Below are 27,799 nucleotides of genomic sequence, written 5' to 3'. Positions count from 1 at the left end.
TTATTTCTTGCACAGATTTAAGCTGAACTGACGTTTCATCCCACAAAGCCTTTGCATAAAGAACGACAGCTTGGTGATGCTCAATCACACGGCGCCACCGTAATTAAGCTGCCAAAAATAGATATTCGAAACTAATAGCACCATTATACTCTGGAAATGAGGAGATACAAGAGAGGGGAATAAATCTATGTAGATTAATCTGCGTCACACAGGTCGGAAGATGTCAAACACGGTGCGCAACAATTGACGATTGTAGAACTGTAGCAGACAATACACAACACAACGGTACACAGGAGTTACAGTCAGATCAACACAGGCGTCAGGAAGGAATCGAAACACGCGGTTCTCCAGTCGGTCACGGTGTTAAGAGCTGCAGGTACCGGGCTTTTGCCAAAGCGAGCCCTTCTGCACCTCAGGGTCCCGCACCTGCACCCAGAGGGCCGTAGAGTGAAGCGGCGATGAAGATACTCTTACTGCTAGTACCTGCGAGCATCAGAGTTATATGAATTAATAAAACTTTGAAGCTTTAAAAACTGGATATACTATCAAATACATGGTGGCTGATAGCAAATCTATTCAAGATACATCAGCAGAAAATAGCTGATTACCCAGTTGGTGATTTTTAGATTGTGGAAAAAGCAAATCTGATTTATATCCAATTTATCTCTGTATATATAAAATACATAAAATAACAAAGGAGAAATCACGCCCAGATAGGCTTTGTATTTGGGCAGAAAAACGGAGAAGTCGGGGGAACATCGGAGAAGCACAGTGGCTGTGACACACACGACAAGCCGTCTGTGTGTGTGTGCGTGTGTGTGTGTGAGAGTTACTTGTAGCGTGAGTCCAGACAGCGAACAATGGAGTTAACTGGGTCGCCGTTGCCGACTGACTGTGCCAAACAGCTGGAGAGATGAAGAGGGAGTGTGATTGAGTCTTGAGGGAGGAGGAGGACGAGGAGGAGAAGGAGAAGGAGGGAGGAAGGGTCAGGAACAAGGGGGAAGGGGGAGCCAGGCAGGGGGAGTTCGGGCCGGGCCGAGAGGAGAACCCTGATCATCCTAGAGAACAAACTACGTACAGCGAGTGGATTTTCATTGCAACAACATGTTAACATGGAAATATAAAGAAAAAAAAAACAATATATATATAACATGATTCAGTTTTGCAGCAAGATGACAAGAAATGAAGTGTGCTGTCTGGCTGTGCGTGTAAATAATTCATGCTCAAACACAGGCTTTCTCTCACAAAAACATTCAAGCTGACTCCCAAACATCTCAGGTGCAGAATATTAAAGTGCAGGGAGGCCACTGGACAAACAAACACCATAAATATGACACGTCGAAGGCTGTGCTTTAATCCACAAAACATCACATCTGTCAGTGATCCAAAAAGGCTCAGACACGGTCCCAGACAGACACCTGAACTGCGAGACATGCACATGGTCCACCACGATATATTTTATTTACGCCCCCCCTCCCAACATATATTCTTTAGCAGCTAGCACTGCCGGCGTGATTTCATTAAGGCTGATAGCTGGCGGCTAACATGCAGAGTGGTACATTATCTCCCACCGCCATCACGAAGCGTGTATTTACAACCAGCGTCTCTGTTATCATAAAGACTGTTGCTTAGCTAGCCTGCCTCACAAAGCAACGCGGGCATTGTCCGCTGAATGAGTGCTACCAAGGAAACCAGGAAGCACGTTTAAGGTTATTTTCTTTCCTACAACTGTCTGGTGTTGCCCACTATAACCAGCTACAGCTAACCCGGTAGCCGAGGAGCTAGTAGAAGCCCCCCCCCGTTAAAGCTATCGATGTCTTATGAAGACATTGCTCCGTTGTCTTTGTAGTCAACACGGCAACAATAAAACAGCACCAGACACGGCGCCAACGCGGCGTCAAACCGAACCGTACCTTTTCTGCGTCGAGCCCGGCGACTACAGGATCATTCCCTGGCACCAATTCTTTTGTTTATTTGGTCCGGTGGCTGTGTTTTCATCAATCCGCCTCGTCGCTCTCCTCCAGGAGTCGTGCCGCCCCGGCTGACAGCGCTACTGCTCGGGGATGACAGCGCCCCGCCCCTAGCAACCAATCGGAGGCCGAGGAGCTGGAAACGGAGGCAGAGCGCGTTTCCTATTGGTCAGAGGCCGCGTCCGTCAAGGTGTCGCTAGGGGCGCACCTCGGTCCAAGGGCAGGACACCTGCCGGGGAAGGATGCTGAGCGCCGCAGGTGCGAGCAAATCAAGCGGGGAAAGGAAGAAGCTGCAGGAAAAAATATAAAAAATAAACAGAAGGCGCAACATGATAATAGAAGCGGATAAATGGTGAGGTAAATTTAAATAATTGATAACCTCTTTAATATATTAATTAAAACTGCTTCCTTTATAAGGTGAATGCTATCTCTTGCCAGATATCGACAATAAACATTAATGAAACGCCTGTATTGTTAAATGATTCATATTTCTCAGTTGAATTAGCCACTGATGTAGATGTACCTAATTGTTGCCCCTGTTCATACAGCACCATTAAACAGCTCTGGTGAGGGTCCGAGAGCTCATAGATGTTTTATTATTATCATTATTATTCCTTGGCTAAATGACAATGTGTTTAAATGTCATTGCACTGCACAGACACGTGTTTATCTTGACACATGACTACAAAAGTTATCTCTCATGCCCCAGCTTTTTAGAAAAGCAAGTGAAAATAAACGGGAAATTTGGAAAATCCTTTCGTTCTATTCTGCTTCATGGAATAAAGTTCACCGCCGCCTGTTTTGCTGCTTTTGTTGTGTTTCTTTTTAGGTTGCAGATGGATTACTCCCCAAACAAAAAAAAGCAAAAATGTTTCAACGTTCTTCATATTTGTCATCGTCATTTTCTTTTTCTTTTTTTATTTAAGACAAAAAGCCATGTCTGTGGGGCTACACATAACTGGCCAACAAACACAGTGATATACAGTACATACACTGAGAAGACAGTCTCCTGTACCAAACTTTACACAATAAAAATATGCACATCTATACAGCATAACAGGAAATGCTAGTCCTTATTTCATCCATGGAGATTCCACTGCTTGGTATAATAAGGACTACAGTATAATAAGCTGAAATGTATACAGTCGTTAAGCCACCCATTTTTATTCATCTGTAAAGCTTTCCATTTGTTGTTCTCTTTCTTTAGTTTTTATTTTGTAATGATTGTCACTGAGCCAAAGCAGCGGTCAAATAGGAATGGTATACATCAGTATAAAACAAAATCTGTATCATCAAAACATGAACCAAAGCTAAAACAGTACAGGTGACGTCTGACATGCAGAACATAAGAAAAGTGTGTTAACCGAGTGTTTTAGTCCAGTCTGAGTCAGTCATGTAATGAGGAGGTATGAAGACGCTGCAGCATGTTGGTTTTGTTTCATTACTAGAAAGAGCTGACACTGTACATGCAGATGGAGGGTACAAAATGACATGCGACAAACGGAAAAAGAACATACAAAAAAAACTATGGCACAAATGTATACAGTCAGTGAACGGGGAGAAAGTGAAGCACAGCACGCTTTAACTTGGGCCATTTATAAAACAACTCTGCACGGTCACAAATCCATCTGGATCGAATCCACATGCACCTCTTACTTTGCAACTTCACTTCCACATTTCTGTGAGGGGGAGGCTTCAGAAAAGAAACATCACCAGGGATTGAATAAGGCCAGTAACACCTTAAAAACAAAAAAGACCATAAACGCAACAAACATCAATACAGTCGGAGAAAACAGAGTGTGACAAATCTAATGGATCATTTGGCTACCATAATAAGTGTGTATCTTGGCGTGCGTTAATAGTTTGAATTGTATCATGGAAGATATTAGAACAAGATTGACTTCAAATTTGCATTTTAATTGGTAAATGAGATGTGAAATAGTCGAGTGCTACATTTTAGACAGCCCAAGACTCCTTCACTGCTTCTTTTTTTGCAGCTGAAAGCATTTATCCTTGAACTAATTTCTCATCTCGAGGTCTGATGAGCAAGGCCTATGAGCTTTTTTCTTCAGTTTCTTCGTGGAAAACCGTGTCAGTGACTGTGAAATACAAGAGATATTTGACTCTACAGCTGCGTAATCTCAGTAAGAGGTCATTAAAGTAATGTACGCCGATCAGCCACAACACTGAAACCACTGACAGGAGCAGGAAATAACATTAACCATCTTGTGACAGTTCAGTGTTCTGCTGGGAAACTTTTGGACCTGGCATTCATTCATGTGGATGTTACTTAGACATGTACCACCCACCTAGATCAGACAAGGCACCCCCACCCCATATAGCAATGACACTCCTTGATGACATCATCCATCCCCAGCAGGATGCACAGACACAGGCACACACACGAAAACAGTTTAGGAACAACTCAAAGAAACAGCACAAGGTGTTGACCTGGCCTCCAAATTCACAAACTGATCAGAGGCCCCTCCCCTCAACCCATAGGACCCAAAGGCCCCCACTAACAACATTGTGTTGCCAGTCACCACAGGACACCCTCAGAAGGTCCATTCTCTGGTCACAACTGTTTTGGAGGCACAAGGGAGACCTACACAATATTAGGAAGTTGGTCATAATGTTATGCCTGATCAGTGTATGTATTATATAAGGACGTTTCTTATCAGACATTGTTCCATGTTCCATGTCTTCATGTCCAGTATGTGTTTGTCAAATTGATCGTCATTCATATTTTCACGTCACTGTACCCTCGTCTGGAATAATCTCAAATGTGTAGCCATATGAACATGCAAATATGGCGCCAAGTGTAGCTCAAACGGCACAGAGACTCCTCCGCTAAATGTAAGGTTGGAGGTATGATCCCTGCTTCCCCACGCCTACAAGCTGAAGTGACTTTCAGAAGACACTTAACCCCCAGAGGCGCTTTCTGTTTGTATTTGCGAGGGGAGAAAACGAAGCATCACATTTTACGAAGCATGATGACTACTCCCGCTCGCGCTGTTGTCACGTAAGGAGCCTAAAGATGGGACAAGAAATAGGCCCATGACGTGTAGTTTACAAAAGTTTACAAAATGCTGTCTCAGTCTCAGGCGTAGCGGGGGTCTGGGCCGATGAGTGACACCCGCTGGAGGTAGACCGGTGGCTGGTAGCAAGGAGGCCGTGACGAATCCATGAAGATAGTGGAGGAGGTGAGGCTTTTGCGGTCTTTCTTCAAAGTGTGTCTTCTCTGCCAGCGACAGAGTAAAACCTCCACCTGCTCTCTGAAGAAGCTTGTGGTCAAGGTGTACAGGATGGGGTTCAAGGCACTGTTGATGGGAAGGATGAAGATGACCACCCAGCTGGAGATAGTGCCTAAAGGAGCCAAAACATTTAAATTCAAGTCAGCTGTACCTTTTAAGATGTTAGTCAACAAGTTAAATTGCTACTTAGCGATTGATGACACATTACAGAAATGTCTAAATGTCTAATAACGCCGTGTTTCCTTTCTTACCAGGTATCTCCACCTCCATCAGGGAGAGGACTTTCACTAAAAATATGGGGATCCAGCAGAGGGCGTCAGAGAACACTATGAAGAAAAACCTGTTGGCCACGGCCACGTCTTTGTGCAGTCTGCTCCTCAGGTCTGTCGCGTTGAGGCCAGTTTTGTAGATGGAGTAGAACATGCTGGAGTAGGAGACGACGATCACCAGGAATGCCACCAGGTTCAGACCTGAGGAAACGTACATGCTGTTCACACAAATGAATGCAGCGGTGGAAGGACTAATGAGGAATTCAAGCAAAAAAAAACTGTGCTACCAGCAAACGCTACTGCAAGAATATAAAGCAGAAAAGTGTCCCCTGTCACTGATGTATTATATATTAATATAAAGGTATAATATTACATTATTAATCTATTAATACTGTTGCGTCAATATATGAGCATTTAAATGTCGTCGCCGGTTAGGGTGGAGTTAGTTTAGGTTATTTTATGCTGTAAATATTCATTGCAGTGGTTCCCACCTCGGGGACTGACACCGTTTAAAAGCGATGTTAGATATATTAGAGTCTATAAGATGATTAATGTGGCAGGAAGGAAGAAAAAAAGTGCAGTAGAAATTTGAACTGTATATCTGGAGCCTCGGTTCTCGTGCCTCTGGGCCTCGAAACTGTCTGACTGAAAACACGTGAGAAGATTCTAGTGGAAAGATCTCTATGGCAGAAATGCTAATGACTCAGTGTCACGTGAAAGGAGAAAAGGACCGGACACTGGATGCTTATCATTGGGTCAAAAAGGGTTGGAAAGTTTCAAATTTAATAAGTAAGATCTGGTACAAGTGCAATTTAATATAAAGTATATCTCTTTCCCTTTGAAATGTAAGTGGAGTAGAATATACAATCTTTGTGAATGCAACACACGCCTCCATTTTGACACGCATGCACTGATATGCAGATCTTCGCTGATTTTTACACACAGATGACCAACTGCGTCACAGCATGAACTCACTCACAGTTGATTTTGATCATCAACAGCGCCTGTGATTTAAATGCTGGAGCCCCTTTAGACAGACTGCCAACATAATTCATGCACCCCTGGTGCCTGACCTCCGCCCGAGATCAATGAGAACACAGAGTAATAAGAACTCAGACTAATCATGCATTGTTGATAGAGCCATGGGGTTCTGTTTTGTGCACCGTCTATGGTGCAACACTGTTCCCTGTTCTGTTAGTTCGCTGGCACGCGGCAAACAATAACAACAACGCTGCTCTTGCAAGAAGATGAAAAATTAAATCTGTGTCTCAGTCACCTACATATGCTTTTATACGCTTACAAATCACACTGAGCTATCATCTTCGCCTTCTCAAAATATTACATGTGATAATTACTGTATAATGAGCTTTCAGGACAAAAAAAAATTAACTTTTTCTTCAATTTACCCAGAAAAATCCCTGTGGAATATCCTTTGGCAGTAGGTTTTTCTTGCCTGTCAGAGTGCAGGGGAAAGCAGACGCCATTACGTCCGTAGTAGTTCCCAAAGACGTCCTCATTCATTAGGGGAACGGCGGCGATAATGAAGCCCAGCAGCCAGATAGAAGACAGGACCACCTTGCGGCAGGAACAACAAACATGCTGGTCAGACACTTTTCAAAGCCTGAAAATTAAAATGATTTGAGGGAACTGATCGCTTGTTTTTCACACTCTCACTGACGTTTCGTTAAACACTGCGTACTAAGCATTTAGCTCAGTTTAGTGTTGGCTGACAAGTAATTTCAGGTGCTGCCTCCATCCATCCAGCAGTAGGTGGTGGAGCTTTCTCACGGAGCAGAGAGGCCTAGTTTCAGTGAGATGGATGAAGCAGCATTTATAGTAAATGATAACGCAGTTAGGTTTGACTAAAAAAAATGTGCTCCTCTCTCTCTCCCTCCCTCTCTTTGCTCAAGCTCTGAATTATTCCACACAGTAAATAGGGCCCTGTTGAAGAATGAGTCCCCTGTGACGAACGTTAGATGTTAGTTAAATCGACAAAAACTAAAAATATAGCACACAAACGTTAGCTGTGGCAGCAGAAAGCAAATGAAACATGTGGTCATTAAGTTTCTCCACAAAGCATTTACGAAGTTAAGCTAAAACTCAACTTTATTTTAAAGCACTTTAAAAACAACACACTTGACCAAAGTGCTGCACAAAATGCTCAAGTGGGCTCACTTGAATCACCTTGTGTGGATTTGTTTCCACGGATTAGTTGCAAAAATGATCTAAGTCCAACATGTATCGACTTTTGCAGCCTACAAATAAAGCAAACCTTCTCTGACCTAAATCTGAAGTGCTGGCTCTCAAATGTTCTCTATTCTTGCCGTAATGACAATCTGTACTTTTTGAATTTATACATCAAAAAAAGGCCGCTGAGCATCTTTACGGGTACCATCCCAGCTCAAACTATTACAGCAGAGCTAATCCGATGCTTTCACACCGTATGGTCGTTTTATTATTTTATACACGCAACCTGTAAACTTCTTTTTTCCCTTTATTTATTCCCTTTAGTCATTAAGTATGACTCACCCCTGTTTGAAATTTGCCTGGGCGCAGATTGCTGAACGGGAACACGATGACCAGGAACTTCTCCAGGGTCAGGTAGGTCAGGAGGAGAACAGACACCTGGAGGAAGACGGTCACAGTAAATAAGAGAGGTGCTCTTAGCTTAAAGCTAAAACAAAGGCAACTCTTGTTGAGTTTTCCTGGAGGAGCATCTTCAGTTCCAAAGGTTTGGGATGTTTTTTATTACAAACATCTGTGGGTGGTGCACACTTACTTATAAATTCGCATGACTCAGGCCTGTAACGCCAAATAATTACCTGTAATTGGAGCAATCAGGTTTGGTGAGGTGGGCTCCTTTACTCCACTTCAAACCATCTGTCTTCTCTGGGTAAAAGCCAGCCTAAAGCCAGAAGAAGCTACGTGGATGAGCCGTGAAACCTCTTCAAGAAAACTCAAACAAGTAACAGTTGCTGGAGCGTGGAGCTTGGAGCTTGGAGCAAGAATACATGTTTCGTCACCCTCGTCTTTGTCTCTGCACCAAATCAAACAAACTTAACAGCTTTGTTTCATAGCGCCACCAGGGTCAAATACTTTTAAATACTTGGATTTGTGTGATTTTTGGCAAACTGATGAGGTATCTGAATTGGTATCAAGAGAGAAACATAAAGGCAACTAAAGCAGTAATGGAAGTGGCTGATCTGGGATCAGTGAAAAAGCAAAACCAGCAGGACCTGTCATGCCCTCTGCCTCCTAGGCTGTTTTTCTTTTTTCACTTTTCCGTTTCTTGTGCATAATTACAGGAGTGGAGTCACATGTGGAGACCACTACTTATACCAGGCTTCAAATCAATCTCATCACCAGGTAGCAGCCTCCATCACCTGGCAGGCATATTTAGCCAACTTCCAAGTTCCTGTTCATATTTTTGTGAGTTGAAAACACTAATATTTTCCCTGTCGTTGTTGTTGTTGCTAAACTATACCCTTCTGTTGCTGGTTTCTGGCAACCTCCTGCTTGTTTTTTTTGTTTTTTTTTCCTGTGCCTGTAAATCACAAGAACAGAAAAGGAGCAATCTCCACTCTGCTCAACAGCTTTTAAGAGAATAAACACAAGTTGAAATCAGAAATGACGCTTGATTTGTTCTGATACTGGGTTCAGTGGTTAACCTCCAACCTGACAGGATCCTGTATGTATGAAATTCATAGCAACCAACGTCCTGTTCATCACAAATCTGTGAATTTAAACGTTCAAACCATAGACTGTATAAAGATGGAAGGCGGAACTGCTTTTCAAAAATGAAGCCAAAGCAAGTAGAGCTCCCCCTGGTGGCTGGCTGCAGTATAGGTCATAAGCTCCACCCCCTCCATGTTAGTGGGTGGGACTTGGGCCAAACTAAAACACTAAAATACCCATCAAATCATTTTTTTTTTCAAGGATGGTTTCTGTCATTTTAGGTAGTTAATATAAGGTTGATGCATGTCACTAATTTGGATAAATTTCGTTTTAGTTATTTTGTTTAGTTATTTGGTGCTATAGAAACAGGATGTGACATAATGGCAACTACCAGAGCAACAACTGCTCCGTAAAGCGGTCCCCTGGGACTGTGAGAGTTGTAAAAAATTAATATAGTGTATAATCCAACATTTTTTGTAAATGGTGGAGGCAGAGCAGAACACAGTATTAATTCAACAAAAACGCCTGGAGGAAGTGTGGTCGGCTCATAGGGATATCGCGGCTCCGCATCACAAGATGACCCGATGACCCGATGACCCGATGACCCGACCACACTTCCTCCAGATAGTGTCAGTTTGGCCAGTGCAAGGAAGTGGGGACACGTTGTCCATATTTATATACAGTCTATGGTTCCAACCCACAAAACAAAATTTAATCTTGGGCGAGTTTGTGCTCCAGACATAAAGAAGAGCTTGTGTCTGAATAAAGTGAACATTGTATAGATTTAATGAAGAGCTGGAACATGCTGACCCTGACAGGCATAAGATGATTTTAAAGCTTTATAAAGGAAAAATGCATGTGGAGAGGGTTAAGAGTGGAGCTCTGTGAGTGTATGAACAGTGTTTTATCGTACCTCTGAGGAGAGCATGGCCAGGAATCCAATGGTCCGACACGCCACACTCTCCATCCACAGCAGGGCATTGCGATTGTACTGCCCGCGGAATTTCACATCAAACACGCCGACGAAGAACAAGTACACACCCATGAGGCAGTCTGCACCTGGACGATAAGACACAAATGAGTCGATTTACAGAGAGACGTGGCCTGCGTGAGTTTGCAGAATGGGGCCATCTGTCAGCTGCTGGTGCGTCCCGACAGCTTAACTGAAAATATTACTCATTAGAGGAAGAGTGTAGGACGTTATTTCTGCCAGAGTAACCACAGGTATTCACGCACATACGGACACGTATGTGCATGGATGCCTGGGTGAGTGAACGAGGAAACAGGTGAGTCACCGTGTTATTGTAAAAATTAAAGAAGCCAAGTTTCTGCTTCTTCTTCTGCGTCTTCACATCCAGAATAAATAAAACCAGAATTAAAAATAATAAATCCTTATTCTTTCTAAGGCTGAAGTTGGCATATTGTTTGGAAAGAAATATTATTAATGAAGGCTTAGAGAGCATACCGTAGGAGTGAGGCCTGGAGATATGTACAAAATTCTGAAGGAGGAAAAGGCAAAATAGAGAGAGGGGGTCGAAGAGTGACAGGGCGGCGTAATTACAAATGACACAAGACAGCTAAAGAAAATAGAACTGATGGAGAACAGAAAGCTGAGACAAGGAGCAGGAACACATTGTGCACAGTCAGGGAGAGAAGTCAAAATGTTTGTTAGACAGCAGTCAAAATGAATATATGGATTATTTTAGAAGCGCCTCCTTGAGTATTTCCACTCTGTTAAAAATTGTCTTTTGAAGTTTATTTTATACAAATATGGAGGACGGACTTGAGAAATGACTCAATTAATACATTAATATGCAATCAAAAGCTAAATGCAGGCATTAACTCATTTAGAAACTCTGGCAGGATTTATTAACTTGTAATTTCCCATTTAATCTTCCATTTTATTAGTTCATTTTTGAATGTATGTAATTAACTGAATTGTAATATTTCTTTATAAATTTCTGCTCCTCGAAGCAAATGAGCGGGCTGTTATTCAATCTGGCTGCAAATACTAATGCTGTCCGGACTATTTACCAGTTTGTGGTGGAGACTGCGGCATACATTGACACAAGGGTTGACCTTTTTGTTTTCAATAATTTGGAGGAAATGGGAAAATTAGTTATTTTTCATTTTGGCAGATACCCGCTCTGCATAATTATTTGCTGGGGAGACCAACAAGTTTCTTCTTTCGAGAATACCTCCAACCCCTTTTAAAGCTGTATTTATAATGATTTAATCTTATTATTGGCTATTTAACATTTAAAATTTAACGGAAATTAGACTCACTCGGCGTCTTTATGGTGGAGTTTCTGTTCACATGAGTGATAAAAACAAGCACGCGTGAACTTATCTGCAATTACTGAAAGATTATTTGAGTATTTGTAGTCCGATGATGGGTGGTGATGCAGTTAAATATGCAACAATGACTGCAAGAAGAACAAGGCAGCTTTGACAATAACAGGATGTTATGTGAGTGTAAGTCAGAATCCGTAACTTGTAACCCAGGAGCCTCTGAGGACATGAGTTGTGTTCTGCTTTTTATCAACATCTTTTCACTGCAAGTTATTTTTTCTCTCCTCTGTGAATCACGAAAGATCCCTCTGAATTAAAAACTACACAGCGTGAAAAGTGAACAGCATGAGCGCTCACTGCCCTAATCTCCATGCGACATTAATTACAGTATCGCTGCTCAAGATTTCAGAAGCGGTGTCCAATTCTGAGGTAATTACTGCTAAATCTCACAACCCAAGTTTCTTTTCCACTTTAATTATCCTCCTGTGACTGTGACAAACCCTGAATTCCTTTTTGAGATCTGACACGACCTTAACCATCGCCTCGCATTTATAATTTAACTCAGAGTGTGAATGCAGGGTGTTTATTCACACGGTGATGTGTTTAAAGTCTTGCACCAGCCAAACAAAAAAGTGATCCACTGGTGTCTGTTTACTGCACAGTGTGAGCGGCTCACTCTGTGCTGCCTGTCTGACAAATTATTTCAAATGTGCACTCGTGGGAGAGCTGCTTAGAGAGCCGGGCCCAGATGTCCTCAAGCATTAGGCTCATTCCCATTTTTCCCCTGCTCAATTATTGCAACCTTACAGTGTACACCGACCACTGGCAAGTCTCTAAAGGTTTCAGTTTTGCTCTTTCTGGCATCTCATTTTAACAACAAGATTTACAACGAGATTTTTATTGCCTTATAAGCCCCTTCGCTATGTTAACTTTGGAAGCTTGTCTTTGACCTATTCATGACCACCTTTCCACATTTATTTGTCTCCTGATAGACTTATTGCTTTGTATTTGTTGGGGGAAAAAAAGAGACGGAGCAGTACTTATCAAAGTAAAACAAATGTTATTTTTCTTGCGATTTATCTGCACACTGACATTTGTGGGGGCCTGTGCAAGTGACCTACAACACTGTGTACACAGTATATTTGTGTAACCAGTATGTCAGCGCTGCTAATCAGTGGCTAGTCAGCTGTGTGCTTCAAACAACGGCGATCAGAAGCGAGCGACTCATGTCGGAGTCAGAGCCAATGACCGCTGAGCAACAGCAACTTTTACTGAAATGCCTGCAACACACAAGAGAGAAAACGTCTGAGCAGATGGCATCTACGGCCGTCGGACGGAGGCAGAAGGAGAGGGAACTTTCTTTGCTCGTGTAGTTACCGATGAGCAAACGCATTCCAGATCACAGCTGTCGTGGGCCGCGTCACTGCAATGTGAAGTAACAGCTGCACACTGGGCGAAAGCATGGGGAGCTGGGATACGGGAGCTTAGATCTGGCTTTGGGTGGGGTTACAGCTCAAAACCTTGGGAAACTGTTTAGGCACTGGAGATAGATAAAGCTATCCCCAGAGGGTTTGCTGTATTTACCCACAAAAACAGAATTAGCTGATTAAGTTCTGCTATTACATTTTTTCAATGCACGGTTTTAAGTGTAAAAATTAATTGGATCCCCCTTTGCGGCATTACTATAGGCTTACTCAAGACGGAAAGCCTTCGAGAGCGTTTGGGGATATGACAAGACCCTGTGGCAGGAAAGTTTTCTCACTCATGTGCACAAGCCAAGTATACTTTACAGTGTGAAGGCTTCTTAATCAATCAGTGCAGATAATCGCTAAGTATTGCCACCAAGATGAACAAACTGTTGAATTGCTTCCCGGCGGAGAGATTAAGTGTTCTTTGAGGTATTTGGGAGAGAGACCTGGGGCTGACCTTAGAAAAACAAGCTGAATGTCAGCGAAGTCTTATGCAGGATACTTCATCCAGGTGACAAAATTGGATTGTTGCACGCTGATGTGTGCTGTCACAGCCGGCGGGACGGGGCGATTTTCTATCACATGGTCTGATCATGTCCAGAAATTAAATCTCAGTGGGATAGTGATTTTTTATTTTTCCTCTTTCCTCTTATCCACCCACCTCCCCACCCAAACATTATACAGGAGTATTAACCATTGATTTTATGACAGACAGAAGACATACACTGATCAGGCATAACATTATGACCACGTTCCTAATATTGTGTAGGTCTCCCTTGTGCCTCCAAAACAGCTGTGACTCATCAGAGAATGGACATGGGCCTTCTGAGGGTGTCCTGTGGTGTCTGGTAACAGATTGTTGTTAGTGGGGGCCTTTGTCTCCTATGGGTTGAGGAGAGGGGCCTCCGTGGATCATCACAGATACTTGATCAGTTTGGGATCTAGGGAATTTAGAGGCCAGGTCAACACTTTGTGCTGTTCTTCATGTTTTTTTAGTTGTTCCTAAACCGTTTTTGTGTGTGTGTGTGTCTGTGTCAGGCTGCATCCTGCTGGGGATGGCTGGTGCCATCAAGGAGTGTCACTGCTATGGGGTGTGGGTGCCTGGTCTGGTCTAGGTGGGTGCTACATGTCTAAGTAACAGCCACACGAATACCAGGTCCAAAGGTTTCCCAGCAGAACATTGAATTATCACAAGACGGTCAATGTTATTTACTTCTCCTGTCAGTGGTTTTAATGTTGTGGCAGATCGGTGTATTGTTCCGTGCTACAAATCTACAGATTTCCTGGACAGTGATCAGTGGCTGAGGCCATTTCTCGACATGCTTGTCATAGTGGAGGCTGCCGCTAACCTTGCCGACTGGTCCAAGGTGTTTCAACCGGTTATAAAAATTTCAGTTGCTCATAGATTGGACTTCCATTCAACCGTGACATGACTTGTCTCACCTCCGTAACACCTCTGTTGTATTTATATATTATTTATACCTGCTTATACGAGAGTCACACTTTTGCAAGAGTCTGTGGTATGTAGTAGCGTGTGGTTACTCACAGCAGAGGACCTTGATGCAGGCGGCATGCAAGGTGTTCTCAGCGCGTATCAGTGACCTCATGCCGATGACTAAGAGGTTGCCAAAGCAGGTGATGAAGGCCATGACCCAGACGGACACCCGCAGCACTACGTTAGCTAAAAGGTCCTCGAAGGATGAGATGCCGTCGGTGTTGGGCTTACAGGACCTCACATGAGGTGCGTAGGAACAGTACTGGAACGTCTTAAAGTAGCTGGCAGGGAAAACCAAACAAAAACAAGAGAATAATGTCAGCAAAAAGGAAGAAACCGAATTAATGACAGTCATGTGTGAGGATTCTTTGTGTAGCATCGTACGTACATGTGGGAGAGGTTCTTCATAGGTAGAAACATCTTCGTCTGAATATCTGGGATATCAATCCCCTCCAGCGCCCTGTGGGAAACAGCTGACATTAATTCACCAACCTTTGTGTTTGAGTGTGCATGCGTGTGCACTGCCATCTCTGGGAGTTTTAAACACAGAGACAACATTTCTGCGCGATGACAAGCGTATGCATGTGTACTTACAGAGACTGAAGATGCGTCAGGTGGTTGAAGTGGCTCGGGTGAATGTGGAGAAGGGGATTGTGGGAGATATTTCTGCAACAAAAACCAACAACGGCAAACTCAAAAAGGCCTGTCAGGATAAAATGCAACACACATGTTTTTTGGGTTTTTTTCTAACTCCGGCATCCCAAAAGATTTATATCATGTCTTCCTCATGTTTTTAAGTTAATTTTACACCGGATTACTTTTTAAAAATGTGCTGACATGGGTTTGAATCAGTATTTGATTTGAATTTATGGTGGTGTTTCTCAGCCGGGCCAAGCATAAAGAACAAGATCACATGGACGCATTGTTGCTGCGAATGTGACCTCCGGGACATTCAACCCACAAACTTCCTAAAGTGCCGCCGGATCAAACAACACCCCTGCAGATCAAGCAGATGTTGAGTTACTCTCCCACTACGAAACCACCGACACATTAAATCTGTATATTCTCACTTCATTTTAATGTGCTAACAGATATTGGAACAAATCACAGCATGACAAGGTACGACTACCAATGTTCTGAGGGTACTTTATGCCTTCAATTTCTGGTTATATACCGCAAGATATTAGTTGCACGGAGCGGCGTACATTGTCCTGACAGTCTTCTTGCCTTCTCAATGCTCCAATTCAATCTCAGCCATGGAAATAATTTCATCAGAAGAATCTTATGTCAGCAGTTGCCGTGCTTCCATAACATCCAAAAACAAACTAGTAACAACCTTAATTTTGTTTCTCTTTCCACGTCTGCACGCTCGTGGATGTGTGCAGGGAGGGACTGACGTCTTGCTTGCTGGTACACTCAATTCCGATGTGAACTTTACAGCATGTCCTCTCAGCGGGGGTCATTTGTCGCGGTTGTGCCGTGTAAAATGCCAACGAGTTTAAAAGTTTTGACAAGGCCGCTCAGCTCACGACAAGTGAAAAATGTTATTTATTCCACGGTCGCCACATTTTCTACCCAACACATCTTTCCAACAAATGATGGGTTGGAATCACTGTAGATTTATGCTGCGCTTTGATGAGCTTGCCACATCGGTGTTTACTCCAGTGAATTTTAAAGTAGGCTGACAGCTGTTGATGCTGGGCACCATCCAAACAGAAAGCACCACTCCAACCCCTCAATTACTCTTAAGCCCCACGCAGAGCACAGACCACACAAACACATAAATACGGCCTGCGTGAAAAAGCTTTTTTGTCAAGCTGGTTCAGACCGCGCTTGAAACGCGTATGATTTCCGACTTGATGTGAGGTGGGGGACTGCGTAGGTGCACAGGTGTTTTTGCATCTTTGACATTTTCGTTCACTAAAAGTATTTTGTTTTCCAGTTTGACACACCCGCCACTAATGAACAAACAGTCTGCAGCTCGTTAATTTCATAAGAGGATTATTCATGAAGCAGTCCTCTGCCTCAGCGGACGGGCAGTATCACCGGTCTTGCCCCCATCCTATCATAGAAACAGCAGCTGTTTACAAGCATCTATGTCATGAGCTCTGTCCTTTCTTGTGTCTTAATTCATGCCACGTTGTACCAAAAAGCAGCAGCACAGACAAGTTTAATGGAGTTTAACAAATGAAAGGTAAGAGTATGCGTTGACAATGGGCAGACAGATGACCTCTAAAACATCGTAATGGCCCCATAAATCTTTGTACCCAGAGGACGGAGTGTATCAGATGAGCAGCAGCCCTCCTGGACAAATGCACCACACTGCAGCAAAAGCACAAAGTGTGAGTGACATGGATGTGCTGTATTGAGAGGAACAGATCCTCCGTTCCAGATAACTTCCATTTATGTCTGCTTACCATGTACTGTATGGCAAAAAAAAAAAAACATCCTCGCGTGCTTCTGCTGCAATTTTTGGGGTGTTCTTTCTTTGTACTTTCTTTGGCCCACCCTCTGCACACATGGGCAGAAACGTCTCTCTCTTCTAATCTGTTAATTTGCATAAATGTTCATTTCAGCCAAGCGGCTCCAACTGTGATAATACAAAGACTGGATTCTCAGTGTGTGGTGCACCCGCTGCTGCACAGCATGGTGCTTGCTCTGCTCCTGTCAGGTTTGCCATTTCCTGGGTCCTTGTGTTGTGCACGCTGTCACACTAGTAAGAAAACTGCTGTAACAAAGCCATAATTTTAGTTAAACTTTCCCGTGACGAGTCAAAATGTCTCTGGTTAAAAAAACTAACTAAAGTTATATTTTGATGGGGGGAAAAAAACACATTTCTTCTGAAAATGTCCTTTCATATATAGGAAATTGAAACATCCATCACTGACAGCCCTTTCCTCCACTTTATTGCCCGTAATATTATTTTGAACAGCACAGGACACTGCAACCGTTTTCATCCTTTGGGGACCATCTGCTACAGCTGTGATAAGTCTGTTTAACTCATACGAGTGATAGAAGACGCATTCTTTACTTAATACCACAGTAACACACCACAGTGCAAAAATAGTCCTTTAAGTGAAAGCATTGCAAGTATAAGTATGTAAATAACAGGGATGTGGTAAAATAAATCATACTACGTGTCCATTGGTCTGTGATATAAATGAATTTCTGTATGATTCCCGTCATTTCGATCATTTTTATAGTCAAAATCAGCGAATTTACGTATTTCCTGTGTGAATACAGAGCTGAGCCTCACCTGGAGTTGCGCAATCTCTAGGCCTGCGCTCTCCGTATTTTATCAATATAACGGTTTTGCACATTTTTATCATGCGTCCTAATTTTCTATAGTCTAGTTAATGTATTTCATGCACGAGTGTAACACATTTAGTCTTGTTGATCTGACATTGAACCGCACAGAATAAGCACGAGATGAGGCAGCCAGTACTTCTGCCTCATGGAAGAGGGCGCTAGTGAGCCATGGGTTCACGCTGTCGCTCTTATTATTCTACGCTGAGTCAACTCTACGGCCACGGTCCTTTTATTGGGAACTTTTCTCTGTGTGAAAGCCAAAAATAGAAGATTGTATGTCTAAGGTTAAAACCTTTTCAAAACTAGACCTTCAGTCAAAACAGGAAGTGGTAAATGATTGAAGATATTTTGTTGAACAGTCTGTATTACAAATGGATCAGATTGTCAGAAGATTTAATGACTCCATATGTAATATATATTTGATTAAGGTGATGTTTTTTTCTTACTGGGTACCCATGTTGAATGAGTATGAATATACTGTGGAATTGCAACGGCTAACGCTCTTCCTCTCTTTTTCTTTCTCTTAACCACTATGGATTTGACATTGTTCCTTTGGCCAAATGTGTACCTTATGCCTATATGTGTGTAAAGAATGAGTTTGAGATATGAAACGTAACCAGTCAGTGTGGAATGGCGAATTTAAGCTATTCCCTTGGGTTCATAATTGTAAATCTGTGCCTCACCAGCCACGAACCTCGCCGCGCGTCACTGGTAAATAACTTAAAACTGGTAAGTAAATTAGGTCTTTTAGAAATTCAAATTTGAAATTAACCACAGTATTATAACAAATGTACTTGCTTTTTTTGCAATACTTATGGAGTATGCAGATTTTGCACATAGCTAGGTACAAAATACAAACCAGCGTCTGACCCCAAATGTGAACAAATATGATATGATGCGCTTAGTATGTAATCCCAGTGAGACATTGCCTGGTGGACCAGTTTGTTACAGAACTACCTTCACATTAGGTTCCAGCACAAGACAAAAAGCCCATTGTTCTGCAATACAGTCCCATGAGCTTCTTTCCATGAACATCAAGACAAAGTCACGATCTCTGATTCCTTCCTTAAACCTGGAGAAAGTGTTTTTTACCCTTAAAATACTCAATTTCCACCTAATCCGTTTCACCCTATAATCCTCACATAATGAAGAACACCTTTCCCCCGGGGCTAAGTTACTCACAGTTTAAGGAGGGACTTGGCAAGGCTTTTAAAGGTGTTTTTCGGCAGCTCCCTGATCTTGTTGCTGGACAGATTCCTAAACAGGACGGAGGGGATTAAAAACAGACAAAACACAATGAAACAAGATTCATTTACAGTACATTTATAGTTTCCCCCACGGTACCAAACATAGAGACAAGATGAAATTACAACAAGCACTGATATGTTATATTTGCAGGAAATGCACAAAAGACATGTTCAGGTATTAAAATGCGTGAAGGTGAAGGTGTCTTCATGACTGGCATTAAAATACATTTCCACCTGTCTCGAGCCAGCAGAAAACGCAGATGCTACAACAGAATTACACACAGCATATTCACAAATTTCATTGTTAAGTCTTTTTCCCATTTATTGTTCGCTTACACACAGGAAATCAGGCAGGTAGGTGGACTGTCAGGTGACACATGACGGGTTGTGTGTTCAAGCTACTAAATGAATGTGGTCAGAAGTAGCCCAGCGATCAGATCTCAAATGTGTCCTCAAGTGTGTCTTGGGTGTGTTCACACCTGTAGCCTACTTTAAAGGGGATGTACCGTTTTTTACAACCTGGACCTTATTTCTGGCATAAAATACAATTGTTTACTCACCCATATAACTTTGGTGTCATTTGGAGTCGTTCGGACGATATTTAGATCCAGTGGTGCGTTGCGTATATCCATATAGTGGGAGTGACTGGGGCACTGAAACGCAGCCTCTAAATAACGCATTATCTGCTGTGAAACCCGTTCATTTCACCAATATTTTGTTATGATACGCTAGTGCTATTCCCCGTTGAGTTTTTTGCAAGATGGCTGAATATTTTTCTGAGGTTGTGTTTATGATGGACATCCTTATCGTTTTGAGCCAGAGTATACGGATGAGGAGCTTGTTGAAAGGAGGGATGCGGAGGCAGAGAGAGGAACAGCTGGCCAAAGAACAACAAACCGCTGCACGTCCGCGAATAGATAACAGGTAACTCCAGACTCAACTGGGAATAGCACTAGCATATCATAACAAAATATTGGTGAAATGAACGAGTTTCATGGCAGATAATGCGTTATTCAGAGGCTGTGTTTCGGTGCCCCAGTCACTCCCACTATATGGATATACGCGGCGCTCCAATGGAGTTAAATATCTTCCGAAGGACTCCAAATGACACCAAAGTTATATTTATGAGTAAACAATCGTATTTTATGCCAGAAATAAGGTCCAGGTTTTAAAAAACTGTAATTTCCCTTTAAGCTGGTCGCTTGTGATAGGATCACTTAAAATGCAAGTTAATACCAAGTCTGAACAGGGCCCATAACTTACTTTTTCTTTAACTTGTATCTTGTATCTTGTATGTTTCTTTAACTTATTGTGGGTTTAAACAACAAATGATAAATCAGGCCTTTCAGTCAATGCTCTGCTTTCTTGTATCTTCTTGTATAATCAATCAAATTATGCCTCTTATTCTGGATCTTCTTTCATTTCTTTCTTTTTGTTTTGTTCATAAAAATCTGCAGCTGTTTTATAAATTAATTAAATATGACTCAGGCTTTGAAAAAATAAATTAAAAAAACATTTCTTAATCAGCAGTAAGAAACTTTCCAGAGGATTTTGAGGTTTTCAAACAGACTTTTTAATCTCCACTGAAAACCAGTGATTGTTTAGACTAATCACCTGTCATCTGATATAAAATGTGGGAAAATAATGAGCGGAATACAAATAAAGTGGCTGGTACTCACAGTTCGGCCAGCTTCCACAGAGACTGGAAGGTGTTTTCGGGGACTCTTCGGATCCTGTTGTCCATTAGTAATCTGTGGAGGGGATAGTTGGTGTCAGAAAGTGGTGCAAACTGCTGTTGTTTAACCTTCCTATTGGATACCTGCTGTGACTCATTTACTTCAGTAATTGGATATATGGCTACCAATTAATTCAGTTAAAAGTGGCTCAGAGCTGACGTAACAGCTAAGATGAAAAGACAACAGCGTCTGCCCTGTGTATGAAAGTTTTCTAACCTTCACTTACACATTCAGGTGGCGCCCCGAGCTACAAAGCAACACTAGCTAATAAATGCCTTGCTCACGGACAATTAAGGGAGAAACAAGAGAAACCTGTCAATTGCCCTGCCAAAAGTACATTTACAGTGCTTTTGAGGGATAATCTTGTCAACATGACACCTGAACAACAGAAAGGTCAACCCTCACTGACACCCTTCTCACTCTGAAGCTTAGGGCTGACATAATACGAGTGAAAAGCTCAGTGTGCTTGAAAAGGAATCTTGTCATGTTTGAACCAAGCGGACAAGCAGAATGGCTCCTTAAAGGTGAAGCCAAAGCAAGTAGAGCTCCCCCTGGTGACTGGCTGCAGTATAGGTCATAATTTCCACCTCTCCCATGTTAGTGGATGGGACTTGGGCCAAATTAAAACACGAAAATACACGCCATATAAATTTTAGGTAGTTAATATAATGGTGATGCATGCTCAAGTGTCCATTTTTCTGAGTTTTTTTTTTAATTAGTTATTTGACGCTATAGAAACAGGATGTGACATCATGATCACTCCAAGTACCCATGCCAACCAGCCACAAAGTGGTCCAGTAGGGCTGTGAGAGTGAGAAAAAATAATTAAACAAATAAGGACAGTGTATAATCCAACATTTCTTTGTAACTGGTGGAGGTAGAGCGGAGCATAGTATTAAGTAAACCAAAACGCAATGGCGTCTGGAGGAAGTGTGGTCGGGTATTTATATCGTTGCTCAGCGTGGCTCCACTCTCAGACCAAATGGCTCAGACTCTGGCTCCAAAGTCGCAAGATGGTGCTGCCCGCATCCCCAGGGAAATAGCGTCGGTTTGGCCAGTGCAACGATGTGGGGGCACATTGTCCATGTTTATATACAGTCGAGGGTTTGAACATGGGGCACAATGAATGAAATCTATATATATAAAATAAGGCATTTTCATCTAGCGGGATCAATTTCATCATGTAATTTTTCTTTTAGTCTTCTTTTAGCTTAATCGTCTTTAAGGGCGACTAAGGTAAGGGCAAATAAATGATCATTGAGAAAGACACAGCACATTTGTCTGGTTTAAATGAAAATCAGGAACAGACATTTAAAGCAAGGCAGTAATGCGCACAGAGGACATTTAGTATGACTCCTCTTCTCTGATAAAACGCAGGGGTAGACAGAATATATAACTTCTGCTAGTTTAAATATGCCTTTCACTGTTTCAAGAATGGAAAAAAAAAAAAAAAAAAAGATGGGACGACCTTTTAAAGCAGGCTCTAAATTATAGCCGACACATACATATCTCCCAAGGACTGTTATAACTTGAGCACGGAAGCTCATAAATTCACAAGACCAACTATTGTGCCGAGTACAGAGGAGTGATGGAGAGCTTCGTCACACAGTGCAAAGACATGATCCTTAAGATGAGTATCAGCAAAACTAATGAGCCTGTAGTGGATTATCTGATCTGATGGGAGAAAGTGGACTCCTATTACACATTTGTGTGCAACTCTCTTATAATCAGCCCATAATTAGTCCTATTCATACCGGTCTAGTATTACCTGGGGACCTCTAGTAATTTAAAACCCCATGTGATCTTAATATCTGATCTAATCTTGTCTATGCCAGTAGTTTATAAGGTAAAAATGATCTTGCACATATTTCTCTGAACACAACAAGTCCTGTGATAATACTAATCCAGTTTTCATCCTCTGTCTTGCTTTCTTGAGACATATAAAGGATCTGTTGTCATCTCTAAATGAAAGTCTGGACAGCAGGGGGCACATTCAGGAGGATATTGCTGCACAGCACAGAGATTCATTTAGAGAAAAAGCACGCTCACAAAGTCTGAATGGACGAAGAGATGGATGACATGCACTGCAGCATAGTCTGATGGGCCGGATTTTATATGTTGATGTATTATTATATTCATCACATCGTGGAGCTGATTTACATACAGCTATACAGCTCATGAATTCTCTCCGTGGAATCAAAACACCTTATCACATCGTGTTTTTTGAATATGTTAAATTAACATCCAAAGTAAGTAAAGCTGTCAAAAGCTGGAGTGATGTAAAAGGTACAATATTAAGAAAGTAGCAGAGCCTCATATCTGGGGATAATAGAATTATTTTTAGCCACACACAACGCAGATGTAGGGAGGCAGTTTCTACATCACATGATGTCCCCAGGTAAGACTGATCTGGTGCAAATAGGGCTTAATTCCTGAATTATGGCCTTTTTATACCTTTACATTTTCACCACCAAATTCTAATCTGTTTATCCGAGCGAACATTTGTGCCATATCTGTTAAGAATTCCTCAAGGGCTTCCTGAGATATCACACGAACAAGCGTGGAATGAAACCACGATGCCCTTAGTCACAGCTGTCAGCAGTGCACAGGCATGAAAACAAATCTGGATGACATGGAAACTACAAACAGATTGAAACCCCTTCTGCAAGACTCAAACCATATTTCTCATCAGCAGAATAGAGTACGGTGGAAGTGTTTTAAAGTACTTCTCTGACATCAGTGCTGCGTGGAAATCAGTCTCGACTAAAACCTGGCGAGTCAGATAGTGTCTCATCCATCTTGTTGTGTTTGTTAAACATTAGCCAACACACAAATCCTTCTGTTTGTTCTTGGTAACGTAATCAGCTAGTTTGAATGCCCTTTCCTCTGGCTGTTGGCTATAATTTCGGTGCAGTTTCAGATTGGGATTTCTCCTTTGATGTTCATTGTGACAAGGTTGTAAATTGAAAAGTTGAGGGGCAGCTCTTAGCATGAATCATGTTCCCTTTTCCTTTCAGGAACCTGAAAATGTCACACGGGCAATTATTTGACACAAACTTTGATTACTGTAATTCCCCTCACTTTGGACTCGCACCCTCTGTCTGCCCCCGAAAAGAAATTTGTACTCCTGTCTGGCAGTAGACCTCAGCTTAGCCCGTTCTGAGGCTTCTTGAGCTTCCTGTCTGATTAGACGTCTGTTAATACTTCAGGTAAGTTCATCTTTTATATATATATATATATACAGGCACTACATTAAGTTTTAACTTACTTTTAAGAACCTTTCGTTGTTTTAACTTACTAAAATCTGTTTCAACAGGCCACAAACTGTCAGTCTTTTGTGTTTTATGCTCTACGTTGTTAGATTATTTCCTGCATTTTTCCCTGTCTGCCACACTGCACGCCATAATTCAGGGTTTTTAATTACAGAACACATACGACTCAGACATTTGTTCTGCAACATGAAAAGATATCATCACATCAATTATCAGTTGGTGCCTAAAGGCTCGCAAGCCACTTCTGAGTCTACAGTCACTGGATGGCCAAACATTCGGAGGAGTTGCAGCTATTTGCGTCCCCGTGTGACCCACTTCTTGGTAATGCGACGGAGCGGGGCCACGCTGACGAGCGCTTGTTCTTGTTCATGTTCATTAATTAAATGAATAATAGTTGACGAGTGTGTCTGTGCGCACGCACACAAAAGGAGAGAGAGAAAGAGAGTGAAACTGAATTTGAAAAACACTTCTGAGTCCAGGTTTACTTGGTTTGTCTCGATGAACTGACAGTAACGCCAGGGATATGGAGCAGACTCAGATCTGCGTGTAGAGTTGGTGAGAAGTTTGAAATCAAAGCCCATCGTTTCTTTTTTTTTTTTTTTTTGTCTTGAAACAGAAAAGGAACATCAAAACCAGACTGGGAAGTCTTATGGACTTCGGAGATATGACGAGATCGCACAAGCAGCTCAGTGTTTAGGACACAACCTAATTTCATCAAGTTTTATTTACTTACACTGATAATATTAAACTTGAATTTGAGTGTCTCCCGCTGTGTGTTTTAAAAAGAATTTGTTTAAAAATCGATAATGCATCACACTCTGCTCTGACACTGAAGGTGTAAACCAGAGAAGTAATGGTGATACTATCACAAATAGAAACATGTACTCAGAGCAGTAAAATACCACATTTAAATGAATGAAAATGGAAAATGTTGACATAAAACTTTTCATAAAAACAATACGGCCGTCCAAATATATGATTGAAGTACTAAGGAGCTCGATTTGGGAGACCTATTCATGTGTTGATTAACAGGCATTGATTTGTATCTTGTCTATTGCAAAAACTACTTAAAGGGGAACTACTGTTTTTTACAACCTGGACCCCATTACCAGAATAAAATCGTTTACTCACCCATATACCTTTTGTGTAATTTGTATTGGTTCGGGAGATAATTAGATCAGCGTATATCCATATAGTGGGAGTGACTGGGGCACCGAAACGCAGCCTCTAAATAATGTATTATCTGCCGCAAAACTCGTTCATTTCACCAATATTTTGTTATCGTACGCTAGTGCTATTCCCCGTTGAGTCCGGAGTTACCTGTTATCATCATCCGGGGTCTGTAGATTGACCTACTAACCTCTGACCTGGATGATGTCATCTCTTAGCGTCGAGCGCACCCGCGTCAGTTGGCTTGCTTACCTGTAATTTGCTACTGCTAGTTTTTTTGCAACATGGCTAAATATTTTTCCAATTCTGAGGTTGTGGATGAACCATAGCAGTAGCAAATTAAACTCTGTACTCAACAGAGAATGGCACTAGCATATCATAACAAGATATTGGTGAAATGGAAAGAGTTTCGCAGCAGATAATGCGTTATTTAGAGGCTGCGTTTCGGTGCCCCAGTCACTCCCACTATATGGATATGCGCTGATCAAATTATCTCCAGAACCAATACAAATTACACAAAAGTTATATGGGTGAGTAAACGATCGTATTTTATGCCAGAAATAAGGTCCAGGTTGTAAAAAAACAGTAGTTCCCCTTTAAATGGAATTAAAACAACAACGACTTGTGAAAAAACTTCCTTAAAGAGTTTTGGTTTTAAACAGATCTTAAAATGGGTACTCACAGAACTTCAAGCTTGCTGCATGTCTTTAAGATAGAGTAGTTCAGCGTTTGAATCTGGTTTCCTTCAAGATCCCTGCACACAGACAAAAAATTGGGACAGGGAACAAAAAATATACGCTTAAGAAAAGAGTTCACAAGTAAATGTACAACTTTGTGAAAGTTTATTCCAAATGAGCGTAAAAGAAGGACTGAAATACAATATTTGTCTGTTTTTGTATAACAGAGGGAAAGCAGGACAATGCCATTGTTTGCTTTAGTATTTAAATTAGTTGAGCAGGAGCATGCTGCCGACACACGGACACACAGACATGAAAGCTACAAGTAGCAAGAGGTCATTATCAGTGTCAGACTCATCCGGCAGGTGCTCTCCGCTCAACAATGACCAAAAATAGCTGGTCGAGCTGACCGAACGCAGTGACATCCACTGAAAGACGCCTCCCGGCCAGGGGGATAACTCATCTGACCCTCATAATGCCAGCTGTGCAACTCCGCCACCTTAATCTACCAGTCTCATTTGGTTTTACGCAGGCACACAAGCACAAACACACATACGCACATCTGGTTAACAAAAAGACTACGAAAGAAAGCACAACACACCGACTGAACCACACACACACATGCACTACACACCTGCATACACACAAGTACACGGTCAGAGCAGACTCACAGCCAGTCCAAGGCAGGCATGTGTTGACAGAAGCTTGGATGAGGAAGCTGCTGCAGCGATGTGTCCACCATGGATCTGAGGATAGAAGGAAAACGTACAGATTCAACTCTGATCTGTGACTGATTTATTCTGACTCATAACTTGGACTTTTGATGTTTATTTTACTTAAGTAACCTCAGTGCAAATGAATAACACCAGATGTTGGATGAGCGACCACTTTACTGTGCCTAAGCCAAACAGGGATATTGTTAATTTATGGAATATTATCAAAGTGTTTTATTGCATTTTAATGAACTGTCCTCCACGTGTTGTGAGAGAAACCTTTTCAAGGATGTCCACACAGGAAACGTGGCATTGTAACATTATAGATACGTCTTTGCTGATGAACAGAGAATGAAAAGATGTTTGAAAATGAACAGTAAATAAACAGATCAGGCATAACATTATGACCACCTTCCTAATATCGTATAGGTCTCCCTTGTGCCTCCAAAACAGTTGTGACTCATCAGAGAATGGACATGGGCCTTCAGAGGGTGTCTTGTGGTGTCTGGCAACAGGATGTCGTTAGTGGGGGCCTTATGGTCCTGTGGGTTGAGGGGAGGGGCCTCTGTGGATCATCCCATAAGTTTGGGATCTAGTGAATTTGGAGGCCTCTTCATGTTTTTTGAGTTGTTCCATTTTTGTGTGTATGCCTGTGTCAGGCTGCATCCTGCTGGGGATGGCTGCTGCCATCAAAGAGTGTCAAGGGTGGGGGTACCTGGTCTGGTCTAGGTGGGTGCTACATGTCTAAGTAACATCCACATGAATGTGAGGTCCAAAAGTTTCCTAGCAGAACAATGTATTGTCACAAGATGTTCATTTGAGTTATTCACTTCTCCAGTCAAGTGGTTATAATGTGGTGGCTGATCGGTGGGGGGGGGGGGGGGGGGGTTACACATGTATATGACCAGTGATCCCTGTCCAAGAACACAGATTTATGTGTACTTTGAATGACAGGCATAGAGACAGACAGGGAAGATAAAAACCTTATGGATTCTTTGAAGGTCCTCTGCTCCACTGGTGCAGCAACTGACCGTGACTTGTTGCGGTGTACCCAATGTTCAATACACTGCTGACTGGCTTTAAACGTGACTGACAGAATCTGGATCAGTTGTAGCCAAAGCACAACCAGGCAGAACAAAAGTGACCACAACATCAGAGGATCAATACACTAACCTTTCTTCAGTGAAAGGCAGAAAAGCAACTGAATTTTCGGAACAAAGAACGCAAGACTCCAAATAGCTAATGTCCTGT

General features: G+C 42.1%; 1 protein-coding gene across 1 annotated transcript in view; it reads right to left on the bottom strand.

Moving 5' to 3' along the window:
- Window positions 1-2,893: 2,893 nt before the first annotated feature.
- Window positions 2,894-27,799, bottom strand: part of rxfp2a (relaxin family peptide receptor 2a) — a 55,955-nt gene continuing 31,049 nt past the window's right edge. The window contains exons 9-20 of the mRNA XM_084564433.1: window positions 26,507-26,581; window positions 25,841-25,912; window positions 20,660-20,731; window positions 18,916-18,990; window positions 15,019-15,090; window positions 14,813-14,884; window positions 14,476-14,705; window positions 10,082-10,227; window positions 8,023-8,118; window positions 6,900-7,068; window positions 5,476-5,694; window positions 2,894-5,336 (exon numbers count right to left, since the gene is read on the bottom strand). Coding sequence (XP_084420559.1) covers window positions 5,071-5,336; window positions 5,476-5,694; window positions 6,900-7,068; window positions 8,023-8,118; window positions 10,082-10,227; window positions 14,476-14,705; window positions 14,813-14,884; window positions 15,019-15,090; window positions 18,916-18,990; window positions 20,660-20,731; window positions 25,841-25,912; window positions 26,507-26,581 — 1,564 coding nt within the window. The 3' untranslated portion in view covers window positions 2,894-5,070. The remainder of the gene's footprint in view (window positions 5,337-5,475; window positions 5,695-6,899; window positions 7,069-8,022; window positions 8,119-10,081; window positions 10,228-14,475; window positions 14,706-14,812; window positions 14,885-15,018; window positions 15,091-18,915; window positions 18,991-20,659; window positions 20,732-25,840; window positions 25,913-26,506; window positions 26,582-27,799) is intronic.

Source organism: Chelon labrosus, assembly GCF_963514085.1.
Source record: "Chelon labrosus genome assembly, chromosome: 17".
NCBI lineage: Eukaryota > Metazoa > Chordata > Actinopteri > Mugiliformes > Mugilidae > Chelon > Chelon labrosus.
Note: the sequence above shows the minus strand (reverse complement) of the source record. Positions and strands in the feature narration are given on the sequence as shown.